This window comes from Canis lupus, chromosome 17, assembly GCF_003254725.2.
Source record: "Canis lupus dingo isolate Sandy chromosome 17, ASM325472v2, whole genome shotgun sequence".
NCBI lineage: Eukaryota > Metazoa > Chordata > Mammalia > Carnivora > Canidae > Canis > Canis lupus.
The window spans coordinates 51,399,373-51,427,350 of NC_064259.1; the positions used below are offsets into that span (position 1 = coordinate 51,399,373).

The 27,978-nt window shown below is 35.4% G+C and overlaps 1 protein-coding gene and 1 non-coding gene across 9 annotated transcripts in view; both read right to left on the bottom strand.

The window, feature by feature from the left end:
• ZNF638 (zinc finger protein 638) overlaps positions 1–27,978 on the bottom strand; it is a 137,126-nt gene that overhangs the window by 51,853 nt on the left and 57,295 nt on the right. For 7 of the 8 annotated variants that reach the window (XM_025453498.3, XM_035700601.2, XM_035700600.2 and 4 more), the window contains exons 2-5: positions 13,926–15,441; positions 8,679–8,740; positions 2,424–2,462; positions 974–1,266 (exon numbers count right to left, since the gene is read on the bottom strand). In XM_025453498.3, coding sequence (XP_025309283.2) covers positions 974–1,266; positions 2,424–2,462; positions 8,679–8,740; positions 13,926–15,441 — 1,910 coding nt within the window. The remainder of the gene's footprint in view (positions 1–973; positions 1,267–2,423; positions 2,463–8,678; positions 8,741–13,925; positions 15,442–27,978) is intronic. The other variant, XM_035700602.2, reaches the window with a different exon arrangement.
• On the bottom strand, positions 11,698–11,799 carry LOC112665181 (U6 spliceosomal RNA). The gene has a single exon (XR_003140271.1). It is a non-coding gene; the product is annotated as a U6 spliceosomal RNA (small nuclear RNA).

A 27,978-nucleotide genomic window follows, 5' to 3' on the forward strand; every position in this document is an offset into this window, starting at 1 on the left:
TCCCAAAAGAAACAAGAAATTAGATGAGTGGCACCACAACACTTTCCCACACACTTTCATGTTGGGCTTAAAACCTGAATTCTCGGGCGGCCTGGGTGGCTCAGTGGTTGAGGGGGGCTGCCTTTGGCTCAGGGAGTAGTCCTGGGGGCCCAGGATCGAGTCCCATATCGGGCTCCCTGCATAGATCCTGCTTCTCCCGCTGCCTGTGTCTCTGCCTCTCTCTCTCTCTCATGAATAAATCCTGGGGGCCCAGGATCGAGTCCCATATCGGGCTCCCTGCATAGATCCTGCCTCTCTCTCTCTCTCATGAATAAATAAAATCTTAAAACAAAACAAAACAAAAAACCCCTGAATTCTCATCTCTGCTTTGGCATCCAATCTGATGGATACATTGTTTCACTGAAATGTACAAAGAAAATCCAGCTTCACAGATAGTTGGAAAAGGAAAGACCTTGAAGACCTCTAAATAGATCTGAGGACACATAAATGAGCTATTTCTAGAAATGTCACTGAACCAGTATTAAGACACAGGTTGAAAACATGAGAAATTTCAAAAAACTTTAATTCATGGGCAAACTAAGATGCTGACATATCCATTGTTTTTAAATTTGATTTTGGGTAGACAGATACCCACATTTCTTTTGACACTTAATAAAAGGAAGGAGAATGGACCAGAGGTTGGGATGTGGGTCAATTTCATATAGAAATTCTAAAAAATATATATATATATATAAAAGAAATTCTAAAATATAATAAATAGAATATTTCATCTCTATCTTATTAAAAGAGCTAGGAAAAATAGCTCAAAATGTCAACTTTTGTTAAATCTTGACAATAGCATATAAGTCATGATTTCAAACTTATTAAAGATATAGAAATAAAGAAATTCAAACAAAACCTAAAAAACTTAGTCAAAATAAGTAGATTTATTATTAGCTATATTGTCTATTAATATTCATGACCATAAGTGTACCTGATGATCTAACTGATCTTCGTGATGTCTTTTCAGGGCTAACTGATCGATAACATTTTGGACTACCTCTAAATGGATTTCTCATTCGATATGGTGAACGAGATCTGGATCTGTATCGAGAAATGAAACGATGGCAAATTCTTGGACTTCGACTTCTTGGTCTATATATATAACGTATTGGGCTTCGAGATCGACGGAATCTGTGACTTGAGCTTGATCTCCTAGAACGTCTAGGACTGGGGGAATGAGACCGTCTTCTAGGAGTTTCATTTTCTTTTCTATTGCCTTCATTTCTATAAAGAAAGGGAGGAATCACAAGATTCAGCAATTTAACGTAAATTTAACTTATGTTAAATGACAGAAGTTCCTTCTTAATAACAGACTATAAACACTACCAAACTCTGATACCGTGTATTTAAAACAAAAACCTGTTTGTTATGATGCAATTCACCCTTATAGATGAATAAGAAACAATCAGAACAGATGCTCAGCCCTCTAGTTGCCTGGATCCCTGTTTTGCTATATACAGAAGAATATGTTCCCCATCAATCTCCTGGGCTTCTCCTGTACCACTATGTAGCCAACTATATATTGAAAAGTATTAAGTTAGGGACACCTGAGTGGCTCAGTGGTTGAGCGTGTCTGCCTTTGGCTCAGGGCATGATCCTGGGATCGAGTTCCGCATCACGCTCCTCAGAGAGAGCCTGCTTCTCCCCCTGCCTAGGTCTCTGCCTCTCTCTCTGTGTCTCTCATGAATAAATAAATAAAATCTTAAAATAAAGTATTAAGTTATATAAAAAATTTAAGAAACATTTACATAAACAAATGCTTTTCAACAATTTTTTCCTGAGAGATTATGCCATCTACAAATACTTCGACTGCTGTACTTGCATATACACACGTTAAACAGGGACCTCCTAGGGAATACAAACCTTAACAAAACCATTCCCAGCCTTCAAGGCATTTATAACGTAAGACCACAAACATAAAACAATAACAAAAACATCAATTATCTTCAGAAAAGACTAAACAAAAAAAAAATAGAAGTTTAGAGACAAGCTATCACATTTAAGCTGGGATAGTTAAAGAAAGATTCATAAAGATTGTTGCATTTATTTGCTGTTTAAAAGTAAAAATTATCAGGGACACCAGAGTGGCTCAGCAGTTGAGCGTCTGCCTTTGGCTCAGGGCGTGATCCTGGAGTCCTGGGATTGGGATAAGTCCCACATCGGGCTCCCTGCAGGGAGCCTGCTTCTCCCTCTGCCTGTGTCTCTGCCTCTCTCTGTCTCTCTAATGAATAAAATCTTTCAAAAATAAACAAATAAATAAATGTAAAAATGATCAAAATAGGAACTCAATTAAAAACAATTTATCTTTCAAAAAAAAAAAAGGTACCTGTTTACTCTTAAAAGAAAATCAGGTCTCAACAATCACTATTCAAAAGAATTACCTTCTTGATGGAAGGATCTCAGGATTCCAATCGGGATACCTATTTTGAGAATAAATCGTGTTAACGAACAGTTAAAATGAGATTACAATTCTCAATCTTTCCTGCAATGCATCAGGAGGACTGTTCAAAACCAAAGTTGACATAGTAATTTATTAGTATATTAAAATATGAAAATTTTCTTGAAAGTATGGTTTTTGAGTGTCTAATTCAATAAATAAAGCATTATTCTAGTAGGCAATTCAAGGAAAAGAAACACATTCCCAGTATTTTATAAAGACTTCAAAGTTTATTTAAGTAAAATAGGCAATATACATACAAGTGTTAAGAGGCACAGAACAGGGACATGACACACAAGCGTAAACAGGGGTTAAAAGACAAAGACAGTTCATGCACTTTGCAGAATTCCAGAATGTAACGTGTGTGGTGCCCTTTACACTATACCATGCGGTCCTTGAAGAGACATATCTGGTGGAAGAAATCAGGGGAGAATTTGCAGAAAAAGGCTGCTTTTCAGGTAGCACTTAAAATGGTCTACTGTAGGCATGAATTAGGCTAGGTTTCATGCAGTGGTGATACATAAAAGAATTCAGAGGCAAAACAAGTGTTCTATTCCAGGAACTGGTCTGGCTGTAGCATGGAAATGATGAAAAGGAATTATGAGGGGGAAACCTGGAAAGGTAGCTCAGAGTCATAAATTGTGAAGGTCCTTGAAATCAGGTAAGAAGGTTGCACATAAGTAAAAGGCAACAGGGAACCAATAAACATTTCTGAAGTGAAAAGAACACAAGAATATTTTCAAGTCAATTAGAAATAAATATCTGGAATTATGGGGAAAGATGAAGATTGAGTGAGATATTTAAAAATCAGGCATGCAGAAGCCACAAACATAGTACAAAGACTGTGAGATTAACAGAATACTTTATAGGAAAAAAAGGGCTGCAGACAGAATATGCACACCAACACTAAAGAGTAAAGCAAAGACAAACCAATAAAAGGGATTAAGTAGTAATCGCAGGAAGAAAAAAGTACACAGAACAGTAACATCACAGAAGCCTAAGAAAAAGACATCTTCATCCTCAACTTTTCTAGAGAATCTAAACTTAAAAGGTTAATTGGAGGACGCCTGGATGGCTCAGTTGGTTAAGTTCAATTCGATTTCAGCTAGGTCATGATCTCAGGGTCCTGAGATTAAGCCCTGAGGTGATTCTCCCTTTCCCTCTGCCCTTCCCCCCAATTCCTGGCTTACGTGCATCCTCTAAAAAAAAATTTAAAAATAAAAAAAATAAAGGTTAATTGGAAATTTTGGAAACATTTTAAAATTGGAAATTAAATCATTATGTCAACTGATATCCAAAAACAATTTTTTAAAACATGAGAGACACACACAGAGAGAGGCAGAGACACAGGCAGAGGGAGAAGCAGGTACCCTCCGAGGAACGCAATGCGGGACTCCATCCCAGGACCCTGGGATTACCACCTGAGCCAAAGGCAGATGCTCAACCACTGAGCCACCTAGCTGCCCCTCAAAAACAATTTTAATAACCAAGAGGAGACCCAAGTAAGGAAATGGAGGCAGCCAACTCTTTCAGCAAGTCATGTGGCAAGAAAATAAAGTCAGGTCAAAACCATAGTAACGGTAAAGTGGTTTTTATTTGTTGCTGTACTGTTATAGCAGGTTAACTCAACAATTCTCAACTTCCTTTTCCCTTTTCTGCCTCTACTACAAAGGCTAAAAAGGCTAAATATCTGTTTTCCTAACCTCCTTAGAACATAGCCAATGACAGGTTCAAAACAATGAGACATAGGTGCAAAACCGGTGGAAAATTCTTCCTGCTTCTTGCCCTCTTCTTCCTTCTTTGAGAACACACATGATGCCTGAAGTATCTTCTAACTATAAGGTGACAAACTATGAAGACCAAAAAAGAAAGGTTAACTTTAATCCAGTGTATCTACTATCTGGCATCAACGATTGTCAAAACATGGATAATTTTATTTCATTTACACTTAGGCTTCTAAAATCCTTCCTTACTCTGTTACTATCTAAGAAGGTAAATTTCTAGTCCTATTGTATAGTGTTTAAATCCAAGACCTCTAGAATCAAGCAATGTTAGGTCTAAGTGTAGATGCTAACACTTAATGGCCATAGATCTGAAAGCCAGTTACTTAATGTGAATAAGCCATAACTTTCTCATATGCACAATGCTAGAAATATGCTGTCAACACTTAGAGGTTATTAAATTTCTGGAGCTCTCCAGTTTATGGTTTCACAAGAGCTTGAGGACATTGACTCAAGAGTCGGTGATAATGTTTTGGATCCTCATTAGGTTGACTGCTAAAATACATGTTTTTGTCTCTGTTGCCCAGGGCAGAAAGATAAAGCATGTATACTATTCTGCAGGTAGAGTTTTAACTGCCTGTACATTGCCTAACTAGTTTAAAATGTGCTTCAGAAGCATGACACTCCTCACAGAGGCAGTATAGCATAATGGCTAAGAACAAGGACCTAAGTGACAGTATCTCTGACCCAATGTGCTAACTATACACATCACCTATAGTTTCTGTGACAAAAATGTTCAACGTGTATTTATTGATAAGGAAACAAACAGAAAAGTACAAAATGTACTTTTGGGACATTCTACAAGACAACTCCTTCCTGGATATTTCAAAAGAAGTCAACATGAAAGTATCCTTCTCAAAATGAATGAATAAATGAAAGAAAGGAAGAAAAGAAAGAAAAGGTAAAGTAAGAAAAGAAGAAACAGGCAGATGGGCTGTTCTAGCTTAAGAGACTGCAATAAATGAATCTTGGTTGAATTCTGGTTTGGGAGTGTAGTTGAGGGGTAAGCAGGGATTCAATGTGGTTATAACAGATCTCAGGTTCCTGAGATCAAGCCCCATGACAGGTTCCTTGTTTGGCAGGGAGTCTTCTCCCTCTGCTGCTCCCTCTGCTCTTGTTCTCTCACTCATTCTCTCTCTAATAAATAAAATCTTTAAAAATAAATTTAAAAAACAAATAGTTCAAAATAGTTTAATGAAAATACAAAATAGATGTGGCAAATGATAATAATTGGTGAACAAAAATGAACATATGCATGTTTACTATTCCTTCAACTTTTACAGCTTAGAATCTTTTTTGTTTTTGTTTTTGTTTTTTTTTTCAGCTTAGAATCTTTTCAGAATAATCTATTGAGCAGAAAAGAGGGGAAAGGAGTAAAGATCCATGGGCTAAGAGAGACTAGTTATGCCAATTATTTGCTGTAAGATAGCAGAGAAGTTGATTCTCTATGCCTCAGTTTCCTCACTGGTAAAATTACAAATAGTCATTATACATACATCTCACAAAGTTGCTCTGAAAATTAAATTATGCGAAGGACTTAAATTATGCCCAGCATACAAGAAAAATATATTCTTATTTATTACTAAAATTATGATGCACTGTATCTTTTCTCAGGTTATCCAACTACTTGTGTATCATATCCAGAAAGATCCAACAAAGACAAAGAGAGGGAAGAGTTAATCAGCCTTACGAAAAGGAGTAAGAAGCTAAATATACATCAGCAGGTGAATAACTAAATAGATTAAGGTATAAAAACAAAAGGAACATATGTAAAAAACAAAGAATGGAATAGCAGAGATTTTCCCATGGAATGATTCCAAGCACCTAATCAAATCTATTTCTTACCATTATTTTTTTTTTGCAGTGCAGAGAAACACAAGAAAGAATTATTCAAGAGCATACAACCTGAAAAAGGTAATAATGTAGGCTAGATAATACAGTGGCAGGCACAGAAAGCATTTTAAAATCAGGGCCTAAATGCATGAAAAAAAAATAAGCTATCTACACAGAAGGCTTTAACAGGTATATGTGCCATTTGCTCTAGTAAATTAATGGCAGTGTATATAGCTAGAATCTTATTAACGCTAATGCCTACCTACAGCAAATGACTCACTACCACTTAAATCCTTCACCTTCATAAAAATCAGACATCCCACTGGGTATCTGAGAAAATTTGTGGCTTAGGAGAGATTTTCCATTTCCTAGTGGCAGCTAGGCCTATCTAATTCAAATAACAAATTATCTCCATATAATAACCTATGCTTGTCTACACAATGTTTATATAGAGAAGCAACTCTATTCATAGTCTTTATGATTCAGGTAGGGCTTATTTTCACATTCAACAGTAGGAGCAAGCATATGACACCAACACAGGTAGGATACCCAACTAGTTCCCACAACTATTATAACTGATTTCAAGATGGACAACTAACTCAAAGTGGACCAAAAGAGTCAAACCTTGGACTTAAACAGGAGTTGTTAGGAAAGTGGGTTTTTTGTCATGTTTGTTTTGTTTTTAACTCCTAGAATTATTAACTACACAGTTCATTTAAGTCCTGAACTATGGGGGCTATTTTGCTTTGTGAAGGCAGTATACCGGGGATCTCATGAGGCCAAAGTAGAAGAGATCAGAACAGCCAAGAAACAAAAATATTTCTGACTACTTTGATTTTTGTTACAGCATCAATTCAGCTGTTCCTGAAACTAGTATCACTTCTTAAGCTTCCTCCTTCAATAAACTAATAAATTCCCTTACTTTAAAAACTACTTTGGGGCAGCTGGGTGGTAAAGTCAGTTAAGTGTGAGACTTGGTTTTGGCTCAGGTTGTGAGCTCAGGGTCATGAGACGGAGACCCTCATTGAGCTCCATGCTCAGTGTAGAGTCTGGTTAAGATTCTTTCCTCTCCTTTTCCCTCTTCCTCTGCTCATGGTCCCACTCAGCCCTGCTGGCTCTAAAATGAATGAATGAATCGGGCAGCCCTGGTGGCTTAGCAGTTTAGCGCTGTCTTCCGCCCAGGGCGTGATCCTGGAGACCCGGGATGGAGACCTACGTCGGGCTCCCTGCATGGAGCTACTTCGCCCTCTCTCCCTCTCTGTCTCTCCGTCTCTAATAAATAAATAAAAAATCTGGGATCCCTGAGTGGCGCAGCAGTTTAGCGCCTGCCTTTGGCCCAGGGCGCGATCCTGGAGACCCGGGATCGAGTCCCACATCGGGCTCCCAGTGCATGGAGCCTGCTTCTCCCTCTGCCTGTGTCTCTGCCTCTCTCTCTCTCTCTCTCTCTGTGTGTGTGACTATCATAAATAAAAATAAATAAATAAATAAATAATCTTTAAAAAAATTAACTTATTAAAATAACAAAAAAATGAATGAATAAATGAATAAATTCTTTAAAAACTAAAGATAAAATAAAAATTAAAAATAAAAATTAATCTGAGGTAAGTTTATCACTTATGACTAGAAGAATCCTGAATAATCTCAAAAACTTTTTGTGAGGTTTTCATAAAGAACAAAACCAAAATCCAAAACAGCTGTCACAAAATCATTTGCCCCAAAACATGTTACTATCAGTCTAGTGACCAGTAACTTGACACATAACTGTATCATATTTAATGATAGAAGGGGCACTACAATTTAGTTTCATTATTCCAAGGGATATATGAGATTCCTATTAAAGTCACACTTTTTATCTTCATAGCTGTCTGTCTTAAAAAAACAAAAGTCTGAAGAACTGAAGAGCCAATACTGAGGAAACCAACATATCTAGCTTGTTTATCTCCCACTTAAGGTTTATTCTTTTTTTTTTTTTTTTCAAGATTTATTTACTATAGAGAATGTGCATGTGTGAGCGAGCAAGCAGGGAAAGGAGGTTGGAGGGGTCAGGTGGGGGAAGGATCCCAAGCAGACTCCACCCTGAGCCGGCTGGCAAGGCTCAATCTCACAACCTGAGCCAAAACCAAGGGCCAGATGTTTAACTGAATGAACCATCCAGATGCCCCTAAGGTTTATTCTTAAAATAGGCTCTAAACCAGGAGATTTAGACCTGAAATTTAATTTGGTGTTTGGTTTGGGGTGGCTTTTCGTTATTTATCCTTTAGGCAAGTGGGGCATATAGAAGAAGGAAATTATATCTACTATAAAATAAAACACTGCAAAGAAGGCAAGCCAGCAAGAAATGAACCTATGATATTAAAAGTCTACCTACTGGGATTAAATTAGGAGAGCATCAGAAGAAAAGATCATACTTAATTCTCTCCTTTTGGAAAAAGATTAAATATACTTTATAAAATACTTCAAATAGGCAATAGCTTTCTAAAAATATTTTTCTCTACAGTACCACAGTAAAGGTATTAAACAGTCATATCTGAACATTAACTATTTTGTAAATTTGCTACCTATAAAAAAGAAAAACTTGTTCTTACTGTTGACGTAACTGGCGGCAGCTCTCAATATGAGTAGATGTATTTTGATGCTGAATCCAATCCTATTGTGAAAGGACAAAAGTGATGAAATTAGAATATTCCTCATACTGACTAATGAAATTAGGCTTTTAAAAATGACACAGGATACTTTTTTCAAAAATTAACAAATCTAGTTATAAATAACATTTGACTACTCAATGATATTTCACAAAAATAAAATGCCTCCAAACAAAGCCACTTAATAGCAGACCACATTGATGCCATTTTGAAATATTTTAGTATAAAACACATTTTAAAAATCATACCCATGGATACTCATTTCGAAATCAAATATATATTTAAACTTGGAAAAAATAAAAGCACTGACCAAAAATAATTCATCTTACATATAAAAATACTCCAGAACACCAAAAACTCTATAAATAATTATAAACAGTATCTGAAATGGCATCTTCAAAATATAGTATGATTTATATCTCTAAATTCAAGCTAATAACATCAACAACAAAAAATCCTACCTCTTAGGCCAGTACCATTCCAAACAAGGTACCCACTATATTAATAAAGGATAAGATTAGTAAAAATATGAAAAACTGCTGATTAAATCTAATTTACTTTCAGGACTTAAGGGAAAGTAACACCACTTCAAGGACAATATCCCTTACATGTAGAGCTTTACAGTGAACAGAATGCCTTTTTAATACATTTCTTCACTTACAAATCTGCCCTAAAATTACATTCTGTACCCATAAATAGCTCCTGGAAGATATTATCTGATTAGAAGTTTTAAAAAAGACAACACAGTTTTCAAAGATTCAATCCCCCAAGTGAAACAGTTAAAAGCAATGTGTATTTTTATTACTCAATGTTTTATTGTTTTTCAGCATTTGGATAGGAAAAGAAATTACTCAACAGTTCTGTTTTAAAATGTTCCTTGAGGAAAATATTATTCATCTCCATTTCAAAAACATTTTAGTATGTCATTGCTACAAACTAGAAGTCTCCAGTTAAAAACCACAGCTGACACTGATCTTGGAATCTGCCTTGTCAAGAACTATCCAAAGACAAATGCATGCTATTTGCAATACTCAGCAACAGGTTATGAAAAACCCTGAACTATTTCATTAAGTCGTGGAGCTGATTGTGGATTGCAAAAATGAAATGTCTGCATATCCCGCTCAATGCTACAAATAGAGTGCTAGCAGAGTTTGGAAGTTAAGAGTCTCTAGTACTGCTGAACCCATGCCTTTGACATTAACTGGACATTGTTTACATCAAAGAGACACACTGCCAAGTAGTGGGTTGGGCATGATTTATTTAGATCATAAAGTGTTTCATGTGAATAAGTTGCCATCATTTAAAAATCCAGTGATTTTACCCCCAAATCCAGACTTCCAGTTTTTCTTGAAGAAATAATACTGGACATATATTCTGTATAGCAACTTTCAACTGATGTTGATAGCTGCCCTATTTAAGGCATACTCTCCAGTCCTACACATACATTCATACACATACACACACACATCCTGTGCTGTTTAACAGGCCCACTTCACGACTGATATCACTTGCTTAAGCTCAGTAAATAAACCTTTGCCACCCCAATTTCTAGACTCTCTAATAACAGTATCCAGATGAGGTAATAAGGGTCCAAAAGTAGTACTGCCTCTCCTGAGAGAAAAAGTGATAATTACTAGGCAGGAAGCTTCAAGGACTGTAGACTTGAGCCCAGAATCAAACTGTGAAAATACCTACCCACGTAAGAGTACACTCTATCCTCTAACTACCTCAAAAATCTTTTACGTTAATTAGTATTTTCTCAAACTGAATTATTTCAGTGAGAAAGATAGCTTCTAAACTGAGAACAGGGATGCCTGGGTGGCTCAGTGGTTGAGTATCTCCCTTTGGCTCAGGTCATGATCCCGGGGTCCTGGGATGGAGTCCCACACAGGGTTCCCTGCGGGGAGCCTGCTTCTCCCTCTGCCTGTGTCTCTGCCTCTTTGTGTGTCTATCATGAATAAATAAATAAAATCTTTAAAAATAAATAAATAGTGAACAGAGAAAAAGACCTAACTTCTAAACCAAGCACAGCTCCTCGTATGACGTCTAAATCTCAATTTAGAAAAGAAATCCATTTCACATTCTACTGTTGCCTTTTTCAGACTATAGTTTTAAAGATTCAGCAGTGGGGAACATATGCGTCAAATGTCACTTAGTAAGAAAAAACTCTGCAATCAGTAATTTACATTTATTGGCTACAGTATTTACAAGATCATATATATGCACATTTACAAGGCAGCAAAATGTATCACACAGAAATGAGAGGTAGTTTGTAACATCTAAGTCCATGTTCACAAATCTCTATCATGTGGTCATCTAGTAGTGAAAAATTTATTAGTCAGATCCATCATGCTGTTCTGTTTAAAAAAAAAAAAAAAGGTGTTTTTTGTTTTAAATGGCAATCTCTGTGAACTCTAATGAATCACTAATGATTTTGTAAGTTTTACTTTTACCATATTAACCTAGACTTTCATCATCTTACACCTGAGGTAACTAGGGAAGCCTCGTATTTGGTGTCTACTGTTATCACTTCTCATTCCTATTCACCTTGCTCACATCTGCCAGATTTATCCCCCTAAAATACACTTTGAACATGTCACTTCATATATCAAGAACTTTAATTAGCTTCCTAATGCATCTCACCTCAAGTCTAAACTCTAAGCTAAGCTTTCAAAGGCCCTTGGTACTTATTGTTATTGCTGACACCTGAAATGTCATCCCTCCCATACGTATATCTGAAGCCTACTTATTATTCAAGACCCATATTTAACCTTCTCCATGAAGTTTTCCCTCCCAGATCCTTCCAGTTCAAAATCAATGCAGTTAGTCACTGTCACTCAATCTTATCAACTAGTGCCTTTTAAGGTCAGAAAGTACATTTATACTTTTTTTTTTTTAATTTTGCTTTCTCCTTTTATAGTATCTATATATGAGATGATGGATGTTAACTACACTTATTATAAAAAATATGGAACATATCATGAATTCTCATGTCATCTTTGCACATGGGCCATGCTAATTTCTTCTGTACCATTCAATTTTAGTGTAAGTGCTGCCAAAGTAAGTATTATTTATACTTCTTTTGAATTACATGCTGCTAAATACATAACAGGTATTGATAAATTGATAATGCTGGTCTGAATGGATATAAGCCTGAAGATAGAAATATTAAATTTCTCTCCCCTACAGCACAGCCAAACAAGTGCAATCACCACACCATTTGATGCCCTCTAATTCTGTAGATTCCTTAGGTGTGTAATTTTTCTCTTCAATGAGACTATTTAAACTGCTTAAGACCAATGTCTTCATTTTAATATAGCTCTCATTTCTGCCCAGCATCTAATTGAGCCAAGTATGAAACTGGTAATCAGTAAATACTCATTGAATAAACATACATGTTTTTCATTCCACAAAATAAAAACCTTAAGTTCTTTAAGATACCTATCGGGCAGCGCTGGTGGCTCAGCGGTTTAGCGCCACCTTTGGTCCAGGGTGTGATCCCCACATCAGGCTCCCTGCATGGAGCCTGCTCCTCCCTCTGCCTGTGTCTCTGCCTCTCTCTCTCTCTCTGTCTGTCTCTCATGAATAAATAAATATTTTTTTAAAAAATACCTTTCTTGGATTTATCATGACTAATTAAAAGTTCAAATGGAATACAGAGAGCCTATTACTCAATTCAGAATTTAGGCCAGCGCTACTTAAAGACTATTTAACTAAGTGCAATGAATTATTCTGAGATTTTTCAAGACTTGGCTATCTCCCCTGATAGCGAAGGCAACTATTATTTTATTAGAACTCAGCAAATCTGGCTAAAATGAAAAAGAATGCTGCTTTCCTTTGCTGGAGTTAATAAAAGCATCAGCTGAAATCTGGAGAGTGGGTAATACATAGACAATAAAAGGGCAGCACTGGAAGGAGAAAAAAGAAAATTAACACCTATAGGTTTTTAAGCCTATTCAAAGTATACAACCAATGACAGGGCCTTGAATTGAAGCTTATTTCCATGGGAAATACATTCCTTCCTGATTATTTATAACATAAATCTACAAATCACATTAGTGAACAAAAGAAACACTGGTTTCCAAACATATGTAAGTAAATAAAACATACTGGGAAATTCCTACACAAATCCACCAACAGTTACAGTTGACCCTTGAACAATACAGGTTTGAAGTGCACGGGTCCATTTATACACAGATTTTTACAGTACACATAAACGTATTTTCTCATCATTTTCTTAACATCTTTTCTCTAAATTACTTTATTGTAAAAATACAGTACACAATATTAACATACAAAACATATTAACCAACTAATTAATGTTGTCGCTAAGGCTTCCAGTCAACAGGCTATTAGTAGTTTTTAGGGAGTCAACTTGGATTTTCAGCTGTGCAGGAGCTGGCACCCCCAAACCCCAACCTGTTCAAGAGTCAACTGTACTATCAGAGTATATTCTACATTGCTCTTCAGCACCTCTATAAAATACTTTCTTAAAAAAGATAAAAAATAAAATAAAATAAAATAAAATAACTTTCTTCTAATTATACTGACCATAGAGGTACCTAAGGCCTTTTTAAATTTTTTCTCTAAATTTCTACCATGTTATACTGTGAGCCAACAGCTAGGCCCAAAATAATAACTCTTGACTCAATTTTGCTATGGATTAAGTTATTTAGGCTGCTCCTTCTCATGAAACACTAAAAATCCTAGTCTAGCTAGAGTCAGAACGTATTTGAATCAACATTAACTGTCTTTTAGCCCAAGACGGGTAGAAACATGCAAGGCTACAACATATTATTTCTTAGAAGCGTGCTGTACAAATATTTTATTCCAACTTTTTATATTTTTATAACAGATTCTATTTAGATAAAGTTGACTCGTGATATTGTTTTATTAAGTCCACAGTTTATGTTATGTAAGTTTTATGTTGCATGAATTTTCTGCAAGAACTAATTGAAAGTTCAAAGTACATGGACAAACTATGTGGTGTGCCCAGTCACAGGAATACAGAAAGCCTAACAATTCAGTATTTAGGCCAGGGCTACTTCGATTATAACTAAGTGGTGATGTTGCAATCACAAATAATTTCTGCCATTTCCTCAAGACCTAGTTAACATCAGCACAATATGAAAATTTAGAGGAAATTTGGGCGCTGATTATCATTATACAGTGATCTTTAAAAACACTCACCTTCAAATGACTACATTCTACGTTACACAGAGAACACAAATGTGGAAATATTCTTGGAGATGCTGCATAATAATCATTCATCATAGAGGGAGTTGGAAGTCTCTTCATCTTCTGGGCATCAGCATGTGAAAACTTTGGTAACCAAGATGCTTTCACAATTCCAAAGGGTGACTGAATGGGAATATCAGCCTCTGACTGGTAATTCTTTTTACTTCCTCCTGATCCATGTACACTGGATGAGTTAATCACGGGTTCATGTGGGATCCGTTCTTGCTGGCTTACAGCTGAAATTAATTCTGATGAAAAAGGTTGCTGGTTCATAGACGGAGGAATAAGAGATTGACTCATTGTCTGGTTAACTGTTTGGCTAATGGATTGACTGACAGATTTTACAGGTTCAAGGACTGACTGTCCTCCTGAAATGTGTAAGCCTGACATCTTAGTTCCACTCTCAACTGGGAAAAAGGACTGATTATTAGAGGACTCACTGGGGAAGTCCATCTGTCGAAACACATCTTCAACAGGAAACATAGAATTACATATCACATTTGGAGTGGGAACAGATGCAGAAATATTCTGCTGTGACCGAAATTCATTCTTGACCTCATCTGTTGGAATTTCAGGATCATAAATACGTACTTCAAGTGGATCTTCTGTGTAGCCATATTTGCTTGCATGCCCATAATCAATCACATTACTGGAAACTGCCTCATTACCAAGTGTTTCTTTATTTCTGCTCTGTGAAGGTAAATTAGGTAATCGGCGCCCCATTTTTCGCATTCTTATATCCCTCAAAATTAATGGCATATTTTCAGGAGTTAGCTGTTCATCAGGATAGCGACTAAGTTCTTCTAAGTCTTCATTAGATAATCCAAAACTTGCTAAGATACTTGAGGCACTCTCTTTTGTATAGCGGCTCTGCACTTGAGGACTTTGCTCTGTAACCTGTGTTATAGAACTCTGTTTCACTCCCACTGATGCAGATATATGAGGCTCATCATCCCACCGGCTACCATGAGGCTTCCCCTTCTTTTGTTGTGCTTCATGAAAATCCAATTTTTCTTTGGTCAATCTTGGATCAGTTCGGTGTTGAGTTACCTGAACATTCATTCTCTGTGGTCCCATATTCTGGTAAGATTCATGGCCAGCAAATCTGTGTGGAATTCCACGGGCTCTCCCTGCTGGGTAAAATCTTGGAAGACCCATGGATCCAGGCCTCATAAATGGTCCTGGAGGCCGCATCCCAGAAGGGTTAGGTGCTCGTGGCCTCTGAAGTGGAAAGTTTCCTCGTGGATTAAACCTGGGTCTCGACATGGCTATTTTCAAGAAAGCCTGATTTAATAAAGTATAAGGTGGTGTTGAACTATGTGAGGCAACGGCATTCAGCTGCTGAAGCGCCAACTGAGTCTTAATCTGAGCAAAGTGCAAAGGAGATGGGCCCAACAGAAGTGGGTTTGCAATGCCCAGGTTCAAGGAATTCACAAGTGGTGCGAAATTTTCCAAGAATAACACAAAGCTGAAAGTTAAAACACAAATATTAGATCATTTTAACTCAAACTACTTTATGAAGTGGGTTCTACAGCCAGTGTAAAACATTTTGAAATAAAGCCATGAAATCATCCTCCATTCATATACTTTTAGAGTGTTTACAAGAATTGTTAACTTTCCCAAAAAATGTTCTCTTCTTTTCTTCCCCGAATCCAGAACACAAACCCCAAACCTCAAGCCAGAGTTCATGTAACATAGTGTTGCACTGGGTGCTGTCCTAGGTGCTGAGCGGTAATTACAACTCCTTTAAAATAATCTTGAAAAACATTGGGGATTTATTTCATATTTCACGCTTTGTTACTGGAAAAAAGATGAAGGCATTAAAATACTTAGAAATACACATACACTTAATATGTATGTTATGTACAAATCATGAAAACAAAAACTGTAAGCCTAAAATTTTACAAGACCCATCTCTCCCAACACAAGTCTTCCTTGGAATCGCCACTCACAAATTCCATATAGCAATTAGACTACGCTTAAGTTTCTGTTGCTAAATAAACATTTCTTTTATGATGAAATTTACAAACAACTTGACTAGTCTGACAAAAGAGAGTGTGCAGTAGCATGGAATTGATTATAATATACAACATAATACACAGTACAACCACCAGTCGCCTTTCTCTTAGATTTTCTCCACAGTGTGACTATAGGCAAACATACATCGATAATAATAATAACTAAGTTTATTTATACTGTTCATCTGCCAGTGACTCTTCCAAGCGCTTTGCATGGATTAATTCATTTAATTCTCACAACAACCCCTTGAAATATGTAAGTTGTAGGACAAGAACACTAAGGCTCAGAGAACTCGCACAGACAATAAACGACTGGGCCAAGATTTGCACTCAAGGTAATTTAGCACCAGAATGCATGCTCTTAACCACTAATTGATGTGAGCAAGAATATCTTGCAATTCCCAGACACTGTTATTAAAGTGGTTGCTGTCCAGCCATGAGAACACAGCACAACTCATTCCAACCTAAGTCTCAGAAAAATAGTACTTCAGCACCAAGGTCAGCAACCATGAAAACTTGACTTCCCTCTCCCAGTTTTAAAAAAACAACAAAAACCCCTGTGTCCGTTGTTCACAAGGTCCCTACTTTTATACCTGATAGAAATGCAAGATGGGAAATACAAGGTCTTGAGGCACCTACACCTACTATGAAAACCCACACTATAGATCATACTTGATGATTATCACTTTCTGGGTCAAGCTACAACTTCATAGCTCCACTAAATCCTTCTTTAATGTATACGTTAATAAAATGTTAATTTGGCTGAGAAATGGACTTTATCTAGTTAACATACTCCCTTCCAACCATCTCTTCCAGTCAAAACAAACAAAATAATTTTGTCGCAGACCTGACTTACTTGATTTTTACTCAACGGTCAGCCTCCACTAAACATTTCTCATCCACCAAGACCCAGTGAGTCTTTCAGCAAACTTTCTTATTTGTTGCTTGTATCACTTGGGACTCATACCTTTCATTATGCTTTTGTGTTCCTATCTGTGTTTTATTAAAAAAAAAAAAAAAAAAAAAAAAACGGTCAATTAAGAGCATGTGTTTATTGCTGTCTTATCTCCAAGCATAAATTTTACTCCTACCTAAAACACCATCAAATATTTGTTAACCTATCTGAAGGATCCAAAGTCACTATAGATTAATTGTCAAATCAGAATGAAACACAATAGTACTACAAAAATCTTAAGCTTCTAATTCAACAGATACAAGCTGCAGACACCACAAGTTTAGTAAACAATGAAATGATGCAGTCATATGAAAATGTGTCTGTTTTGTACAAAATAAAAATATTTCCAAGAACAGCTTTGTCTTACCTAAGCAGTTTGGCATCTAGTAATTCAAACTCTTTCAGCACCATTTTCCTTAACTGGTGAAGACTGTTCCCACAACTTTAAGAACACAAACTATCTCAAATACTGTTTCTCCTCCATAAGGAAATCACAAAGGAAGAGATTTCAGTCAGTCATCTAACTACTGCTTGGAATTGTAAGTATCATTTAGAAGCATCTATGTCTTAAGTTCTTTAAAGGCCAAAAACTTATCTATGTATTTCCCAATGTGTCCAGCACAGCCTTACAGTGATGTACGAATCAGAATTTAAGAGAGCAGCCCTTCACAAACTGTATCCTGCAGAAATTAGTACCCTGTGAAATTTTAGGTCTTCCATAAACAAGTTCCCTGGTCAAGAAAGTTTGAAATGCATGCACTAGCTACCCTTTTCAGAAAGACATGAATGATGCCTACTGTATATTAAAAGCTCTAAAAAAAATAAAAATAAAAATAAAAATAAAAAAAAGGCTGTGATGCCCTGTTATCAAAAGGTTTTGTTTCATTTTGTGCTTCCTAAACTTGAGTTGTAAAAAAATAAATAAAAAATAAATAAGTAAAATAAACTTGAGTTGTCTTCATACATATATCTAGAGACGATTGGAATATTTAGTTATTGGTAAAGCACAAACAATGAACAATGAGAACAGTTAACTTGTGACTTACAGTGTACAACCAGGGTCCTGAACCCCTCCTTTCTCTATTCCCCTTAAGCTTAATAGTTGCTGTAGCACAAGGTGGTGGGTGAGGGATAGGGGTGCAGTCCTCAGGGAGGGACTAAAGAGCAGGGGAAGTGGAGTTCCACCCTTGGAGAGAAAGCTACTTACTAATCACCGCAGAATTATTTTCATGTTTCAACAACTGCCATATCTGTATCAGTGTTGTAGTTATGAGTATCACTCCTGAAAGATTCAATATTCACAAAACAGTGTGCAATATAAATGACAAGAATCAAAAGGCCTTTTCCCGAATTTAAATTTCAGTTCTCATTAAATAGAAGTTTGGCTTGTTTGCCTTTTTTTTAGGATCCTTACACACACATACACACACACAATGTCCTATATGGTTAGTCCCAATGTGAAACCTAATATAATGAGGACACAGTAATAAGTTAACAGCGGCCCTCGCTTTCCCAAAGAGATTGTTCTCCCTTCTCTCTTGGTAAGACAAGTTAGGGGCTTGTTTAGTCATAGTTATTTATTAAGCATTCTAATTCCAGGACCTGCTGCTAGCTAGAGGTAAGAAAGTTTCTCTCCTGATACACATATCCTGGAAAATACATCATTATAAGCAAATGTCACTCTTTCAATAGGTCTCTTCAACTAAATTCCTTTCTAAGAACAAGTTTAATCCTCTTGAACTTTTAAACCAGTATTTCTAATTTTTATCCCAAGACTCATTCTGAATTTCAAACCTAGTCTATAGTGTATTTTAACTTTACATTGCATTTAGTAACACTTTCAGACACTGATCCACTAACGTAAAACCATCAAACACCTTCTTATGCTATTAGATATAATCCTGGTAGAAGTTTCTCACAAGTAGTTAATCAAAACAACATCCTTAAAAAAGGAATTATGATAAATTACTATACATGTAGTTCAGCTGTCTCCAGTTCTATCTATTCCCACTATAATGATGTGAATGTTAAATCAGAAGCATGAAACACAATGTTGAGCATTGGTAAGAACTTACATGGACCATTTTAAAAATATAATAAAAAGTCTGCCTACAATCCATATGCCAAATAACAGATCTTCAATGGTTAAGGAAATGTTAAGTAACCTTGTGTTTTCTTTGTAAATGAAATTTAAGGAGTACAGTCCTATTTCATTTGCATAACCCTTTTTTTTTTTGCATAACCTTTTTATAAGCATCATTTAGGAAAGTTATCATTTAATCTTCTCTCCTAAAACTATCATTCACATTACTGCAAACAAAATGTTCTGACTAAAAAGATGCTTGTATTTACAGTTCAAGCTTTCTATTTACAAAGTATTATAAACTTCCCTTTTGCAATTATATAATTTTCAAGCCTTATTTCTTCAACTCTAAGGCAAGTCCCACCAATCAGCATCCTCTTCTTTGTTGCTTAACTTTTCCCCTTTGTTTAAACTTCAGTCCTACCAATGATGCCTCAGAGTACAATTACTCAATGCAAATGATAACCACTAAATGAAGCACAGGAATTTATTACCTTCTCAATAGATTCGGAAGAATAAAATTCCATATTCAACTATTAGATCTTTCAAGATATCTAAAAAAACAATGCCAGGTACTCCTAAAAAACTTAGAGAAACTGTCTTCTTAGCACTAAATATGTCAGAATAATTTCAAACCCACTTAAATACTTTTAACAGTGCTGGTTTACAAGGGGAAATAGCAAGGCTATTAAGCTAGAACAGATCCCTTCCTTCATAAACCTAAACACTCCAGTTTTTAAAAGATGGAGTTAGTGTCTTAGAGAAACCAAAATGATAAAATATAGTTAAAAATCTGGATGTTTCCCTTTTCACACTTCTGCAATTAAGAGGGTTTGCAGAGACTGAAGACTGGTTGAATAAATTATGGTATATTCATAATTTGCAGGGGTAAAAAAGGAATGATATCAAAAAACCTTAAGAGGGGGATCCCTGGGTGGCGCAGCGGTTTGGCGCCTGCCTTTGGCCCAGGGCGCGATCCTGGAGACCCGGGACTGAGTCCCACGTCGGGCTCCCGTGCATGGAACCTGCTTCTCCCTCTGCCTATGTCTCTGCCTCTCTCTCTCTCTCTGTGTGACTATCATAAAAAAAAAAAAAAAAAAAAAAAAACCTTTAGGAGGATATACCCTACAGGTAAGAACTACTACATTAAAAAAAAAAAAAAAAAAATTCCAAAAGTTGTTTTCACTTTTTTTTTAATTGGCATATGGACAAAACATAAAATGCTGATTAAAGATAAAATACCCATATATTATTTTTATATATATAAATATGTAGTACCACCATCACATATGTCTAAAGTCAAGCTGGTTTCTAAACCAAAAATAAGTGAATCCTTGCTCTCCAAATCTGCTATTACAAGTAGAGAAACCCAAGGGGTGGGATCCCTGGGTGGCGCAGCGGTTTGGCGCCTGCCTTTGGCCCCGGGCGCGATCCTGGAGACCCGGGATCGAATCCCACATCGGGCTCCCGGTGCATGGAGCCTGCTTCTCCCTCTGCCTGTGTCTCTGCCTCTCTCTCTCTCTCTCTGTAACTATCATAAATAAATAAAAATTAAAAAAAAAAAAAAGAAACCCAAGGGGTTTCACCAACAATGGCATTCACTGATTTGATAGTAATTTGTAAATTTTAGTAATATCAAAGAATTTATAGAAAGTAGTAAGTGATAGCCAAAAATTCAGAACAAATGCCTAACACAGTTAAGTACAAACTTTATTAACCATAACTATTAAAGAATATGACACTTTCTGGAGAACTGAGCACTAGCCATTAAGAGGCTGGTTCACCTAATTTATGAAATCACTAAATTGACTTCAAAATTAACTTCGAAAAACCCGAGTTAAGATCTGAGTTAATTATTAACACTCCTTTGAAAACAATTTTCAAAAATTGAAAGACTGTTTGAAAAACTGCAATTAAATATTAATACCTTAAAATAAATTTTATCCCTGATAAGTAACATATGCTTTTTACAGAAAGTAAAAGGTAGTAAATTAAATCCTTACCATTAAAACCATAATCCTAGAATGAACTAGTATTCTGATATAATTTCTTTCAGGTTTGTGTATGTGAATACGTACATGGATGAGAGAGAGAAGTACACCAAACTTTACTATATGAAATTAGAAATACACTATTTTCAGTTAACATTTTATTTTCCTTTATTTAATATTTTCCAAAAACAGGCTATTTATTGGTCACGATACTTTCTGAACTTCTGAAAGAAATTCTATTGTTGTGACAAGTAGCACTTAATTCTTTTCTGTAACCTTTTAAGAACCAAAGCATGCCACTCTGAAACAAATATTCAATAAAATGTCAAACATAAAAATTCTTTTAAAAACACTTAATAGAAACTGACTTCTTGAATCAGGCATGCAAAAATGGCTCGATCTATTAAAAAGATAGTGACATTAGATCCCATGAGTTCTTTCTGAGATGTTCACTATCACACACAATCAAAAATTGCCTGTTATTCTAATGTAATCTTTCATAAGGGAATCCTTTATTTTCTTTATAGATACTGGTAAAGAAATCAGAAATCTAAAAATCTAAAAGCATCATTAAAAATTAGCCGGATCATAATGGCTCCACTAGATTCATAATGAAAAAATCTCTATCAACCCCCAAACATGAATTTTATAGTATTCAGTTTACAAAGCACTTTATATTATCTCACTGGAACCTCACAATAATCCTATGAGAAGGGGAATCCCAGTTTTTACAGATTAAGTGAAGCCTCAGAACTAAGTTGCAAGATCATAACTAAAATCTTTAACTCCTCTCTATTTTTTCATGCAATATTCTAGATATAAAATGTAAATGTCATAGCTTTAGTTTTTTTAATTAGAAAAAGTAACAAATATTCATTATCACCCCCCCCAATAAAGAAAAATCACCTTCATGACACACAGAAGAGTTGTTTTCTATAATCTTAACATAAAGGGAAAACTACCATTATTTTTCTACATATATACCCACATATTTCATTTGGTATTATTTTGTTAGAGTGACTGACAATATAGAAATCCACTTTAGTATCTAAGAATACAGGGACTACACTGGTAACTTAATATAAGAGGGAGTACATGTCATTCTATGCTTTCCTCAGTTTAAATGTCAATCTACTAATCTCTTCTAGTATACAGATGGATCCACTTGGCCAACTCTTTTCTACCATTAGTTTTGTCTCTTCACATCTCAGAAAATATGTAGGTCCTAATTCTGAAGGTACCACAAGTGTAGCTGGGCAGTATTACTAGAAATTAAAATGCCAAAATGTGGTACCTCAAGGTAACTGTTAAATAACCAGAAAGAATAAAAAGGCAATTAGAAACATTATTTGATATCACAGAGGGTGTCACAAATTTCCCTGCCACTTGAAAGGATTGCTAAACATCATGATTCCATACATGAAAAAAATATGGAAGCTCAACTTGCTAACAACACACAATTCCAAGGACAGATTACCATGAGAACCATGCATTAACAACTTCATATAGCAATGATTTAAGCTACAATTTCCAGAAAAACAACTTTTTGATAAACAGGATGCATATAATTGTACGTATTTTTATATGTACTTTTTTTTTTAAAAGCACTGCATACATAAATGGATTTTGAGAGATCACACTGAATTTATAGTAAATGATGCCTCACTGAGAAGTGCTTTGGTGGGCCTGCTTGTCTTGCTACCCTCAATAAATGTAATTAGTCAAAGAGAACCCACCTGATCAGAGCTGGAATAAAGAAATCTGTCCTGAGATTGTTTTTAAAACTAGAAATTAAAAAAGTGGTGTATGTTGATAAAACTCAAATGCTGATAGCATATTTACTGCCTTAGTAAGAAAGCACAAGCATGGAAACAAAATAAAGCCAAAGTAACAGAAGACCTCAGGACCAAGAAGTAAAAACAGTACTGAAGACATTCACTGCTTAGATGCAATTGTTCTGAGGCATAACTGCATTCTTGACCTCCCTGCCATTAGGTTGTTCACTTCCATGAAGCATACAGGCCAAAATATGTCTTGTCTCTGCCTAAAATGGGTTTCCAAAATCTTTGATTAAGCATACCTAAACTATTTGGTCAAATGCCTTAAAATGCCAAATTCCTTAAAGTCTTTACCAAGTAACAAAAAAGCATATATAGCATGTTACCTTTTTTTTAAGGTTTTATTTTACAGAGAGAGAGAGAGAGTGCACGTATATGCAAAAGCAGAACCCTCAGGAGAGGGAGAAGCAGGCTCCCCACTGAGCAGAGAACCAACATGGGGCCCTTGATCCCTAGATGCCAGGATCACGACCCCAAGGGTCACAACCTCAGCAAAAGGCAAATGCTTAACAGACTATGCCACTCAGGTGCCCTAACATGGTTACCTTTTGTATAAAAAAATGAAAATAAAAAAACACATGTATCTGCTTACAGTTACAAAAACCACAGGTAGGATAACACAGAAAACAAGATGATTACCTATATGAGATAATAAAAAGGGACTGAAAAAAATTGGGAATATTTCATGGAGTATATGAAATATACATGGAGTATATCCTATTATATAGCTTTGACTTTTAGAAGCATACTAACCAACATTTTTTTATTTTTATTATTTTTTCATTTTTTTAAATTAAAACAAGGATGGAAGAAGGTAAGAAAAATCTAAAACTGAAAGCAAATTCAATCATTTTGCAAATGCATACTATAACCCATTTAAAAAATTAATTCAAGTAATTTATGAACCCACTATTTGATATATATATATCCTCAGTTTTAGAGAAGCTAGGAAAAAGGGGGAGAATTACAAATAAATTCTTTTTAGTAGTTTGTTTTGGGGAGTTCTGTAATGATATGGATGAATTCTTAAATTACTTTAGATATGTTACAGGATTAAGCAAACAAGTAAATGTTTTGATAGTGCTGGGAACCAAGGCTTTCAATGTCCAATACAAGATATACAAATATGAAATGAAAAAAAGAAAAAACTGGACAATAAATTATAAACCACTGAAAAAAATCAAGAGTCTGTAACTCCAATCAATCATTGCAAATGTAGAGGAACTGCTGACTTGAAAATCATCATTTTGTAACTGTAATAGTAAAAACTGGTTCAGACAAAGAATCTTCTGTGCGTATTAAATCTAGAGGGAAATTTTGATAAGTAGGACATCTGCATAGTCTTAGAATGTCTCTTCTTAAATCAATTAGTTCGGAGATGGGGGGTGAGGGGGCATCAAACATATCATCCGTGGCAGACAGATGGATATCATATACCTCCAGATTTGATACAATGGGGACAAAGGATCGCTTACATGATTTTTCTGACCAGGGACACATAATCTGAATCTAATCAAGAGGAAACATCACAGAAATCCAAATGAGAAATGTTCTATTACAAAAAAAAAAAAAAAAAGGTAAAAAGAACAGAGAAGGAAAGCAGGCCATATTTTTCAGAAATGTCAACTTCACTAAAGATAAAGAAAGGCTATAGGAAATGCCCCAGAGTAAAAAAAACTAAAGGACATGACAATTATATGCAATTACCTGACCCTAGACTGATCCTGTTGTGGAAAAACAACAACTGCTATAAAGAACACTAGTGGGTCAATTGACAAACCAGAAAATGGCAGATTAAAGAATTGTATCACTGTTAAATTTACTTAACTAATTACTATGTAGTTATTTTACTATAACTACAAAAGAAAATACCCTGTTTTTAAGGAAATAAACTAAGGTAAAGGAGTACAATATATGCAACTTACTCTCAAACAGTTGGGGGGGGGGATAAATCACGTGTATATGCATACAAGAATAGAAGAGGGGAGGAAGGGAGAGGGTATTCCTGTCAGAGATTTAATTCACTCAAAAATTAATAATCCAACCTTTTAAGTACGAGATTAACTCCTTAATTATATACTAAGTAAAAAAAAAAGAAAAGGTTATAAGTATGGCCACATGCAGAAAACATGCAACACGACAAAAGAGCATCAGCTCTACACACATTTTTGTTTTTCAAAAAGCAAGCAAAAAAAAAAGTGAGCATCATGCTCACTCCCTATTGACTGTTAGCCCATTATGCAATTCATAATAATCTCATCTTTGGGGACATTTCAACTAATCTGAAGATATCCACCCTGCTAGGAGGGGTGCCAGTGAATTACTTCATTCAAAATTGGTTAACTCCCATAAGTAAAATTTAACACTAATGTAGCATAGTGTTTTTTAAGAACTTAGTTCTTAGATTTAGTGTATTAATTCTGGTCCTGCTGAGTGCTAAAAATGTGACCTTCAACAGGCTGGTTAACCCAAGCCTCAGTTTCATCATGTGAAAAACAGGAATAAAAACAATACCCACTTCAGAATGGTGTGGTGACCATTAAAATTATACCTCCCATAGTGCCTGGGTGACTTAGTTAAGCGGCCAGCTCTTGGCTGGCTCCTGATTTTGACCCAGGTCATGATCTCAGGGTCCTGGGATCGAGGCCACATCAGGCTCTGCACTCAGCACCGAGTCCACCTGAGATTCTTTCCCTCTCCCTCTGCCCCTCCCCACCCCAAAATAAATAAATCTTAAAAAAAAAATTATACCTCCTGATTCACAGCAGCTGCTCAAAAGGCACTAAGATAGTAAACAAAATGCTTTAAGACGTAGATAGATACTTATTTCTTTTATTAAGATTTAGGTGATTTCTGAGAATTTCAATATAGTAGTTGAAATTAATACATGTATTACATAAACACACTGTAAGTGTGGTATATGAGACACAATTGGGGAAATTTGGATACTGGCATAAGGAATTATTATTTTAGGAGTGATACACGTTTTCTCTAAATATTGTAGAGAAAAAAATCTGAACTATACACTGATGAGTAATATGGGATTTGCTTAAAAATAATAGGGTGGAAGGCAGAGACATGACTGACCATTAGCTTGCAATTATTGAAACTGGGTGACAGGTACACAGATGAATCATCGCATAATTCTCTCTGCCCTTGTATATTCTTAAAATTTTCCATAATAAAAAGTTTTCTAAAGAAATGAACACATTCAAAAGAAAATCAAGTTGACAACATTCACTCAACAGTAGAACAACAAAAATTAGTTGAAAGTTTAACAAATTAAAATTGTGGAAATAAGGTAAGGAAAAAAGTGTAAAACCTTAAAAGACCGGAACAATAATTATTTCGGTATTTAAAGGGATTCAAGAGTTGAAAATAATCCAAAATATCTATGTGCCCAACGTAACCACGAAGAAAATATCAAAATATGTGTGCCTTGAAACTAAAACTCTCTTGTATTCCCTGAACTCTTTTCTCCGGACAAAATCCTTGCTCTTGACCCTCACTGATCATTATTATAGCTGTTTTATTTCTGCATCTCATTTTCTTCCTTTCCATTACTCTCTTATCTTCCATATACCTCTTTTCACTTTGATTCTAAGCCACAAATTTCAGACTACAGTAAATAAAGTTGAATAACAGAGTAAGTAAAGTTGAATACAAATGGGGCTTATTGGGTTTAGCTACAAATAGAACTACTTTCAAAATTTGGAGGCGGTCTAAACCACCACATACCAACATTCAGTAGCTCTTCTTTCCTTGCAAATTAGGTCAATGTTACTGGGTACCCATACGGAAGCACTGATTCCAGTATATAAAGCATCTTATCTGATTAGTATATAAAGCATCTTATGAAGAATTTGGACAGATTTAACCAAACTTTGTCCAGTATACATTAAGTCACAGTAGGAAGAGCACAATTTGGACTCCAAGGGCTGGGGTTCCTACCCAGGCTCTGGCAACTACCAGCTGAGTTCATTTACTCAACACATGAACCTGGAATACATACCAGGCAACGGGACAGATACAAAGATGAACATAACAATCATATAAATAAGTTACATTTTATTTTGGTAAGTGCTACAAGTGAGGAACATATAAAATTTATAAATACACCAAATATTTCAATGAAATATTAAATGATTTTTCAGCTCCAAATTCTATCAATTTAATCTGAATTCTTTTAAGCCTCTTTTTAACTAAAAGGGAATATTCACAAGAGACGATCTCCTATCAAAAGATGCTGCCTAAAACTTAAACATTTGTAATAAAAGTAATAGCTAACGTTAAAGCACCTATTATGTGCCAAAGGATAGGGGCTTTCCATTCATTGTCTCCCAATTCTCACAACAATCCCAAATAGGAAGTAGGTATTAGCACCATTTTACACATAAGAAAACAAAAGTTCAGTAAGACTAAAGGAACTTGCCCAAAATCTTAGACATACAGTAAGAAAAAAATAGATTTGAATCCAGATCTTCTGATCCCAAAGCCTATTCACTAAACTATTTGTCTCGCATTTTCTTTCACTATTACATAAAAAAAAAAAAAAAATTTCCAGAGATCACCTTCTTTAGAGCATCTAAGAAAAAAATCTTTAGGACATCCATGAATAACAAAGTGACCTCTGATCGTAATGTGTTTTTTAAACAAGAGTATGTTATATACACCCTCCAAGACAAAAAAAGATTACAAGACTAAAATATAACCAATATTCAAGGTAATAAATATATGACAAGAATATTCTGAAAACTAGTTAATAGAAACCAATGAGGTTTTGTGACTTCTTCCATGCTTTAGCTTTCCCCTTACTAGATGGCAACAATCAAGCAGAGAATGGCCCACTATATTTCACTGTATTAACATGTTGGATTCTACATAATAATTTGAAAGTATTTACAGAGTATGGGGAAATAAAATGCATACGAAGTACTGTCAAATTAAAAAAAAAAGGACATAAACTAAGTCTAGGATGTCTAATAAAATTAAAGCTATGTTGAAATACTGTGAACTATACATTTTTCTGTATAGACCTCATTAAGCATTTTTTTGGAAATTGATTTTTTCCAATTTATCAATATTAATCACAAATCTGAATCAGCAAATATCCCCAACAA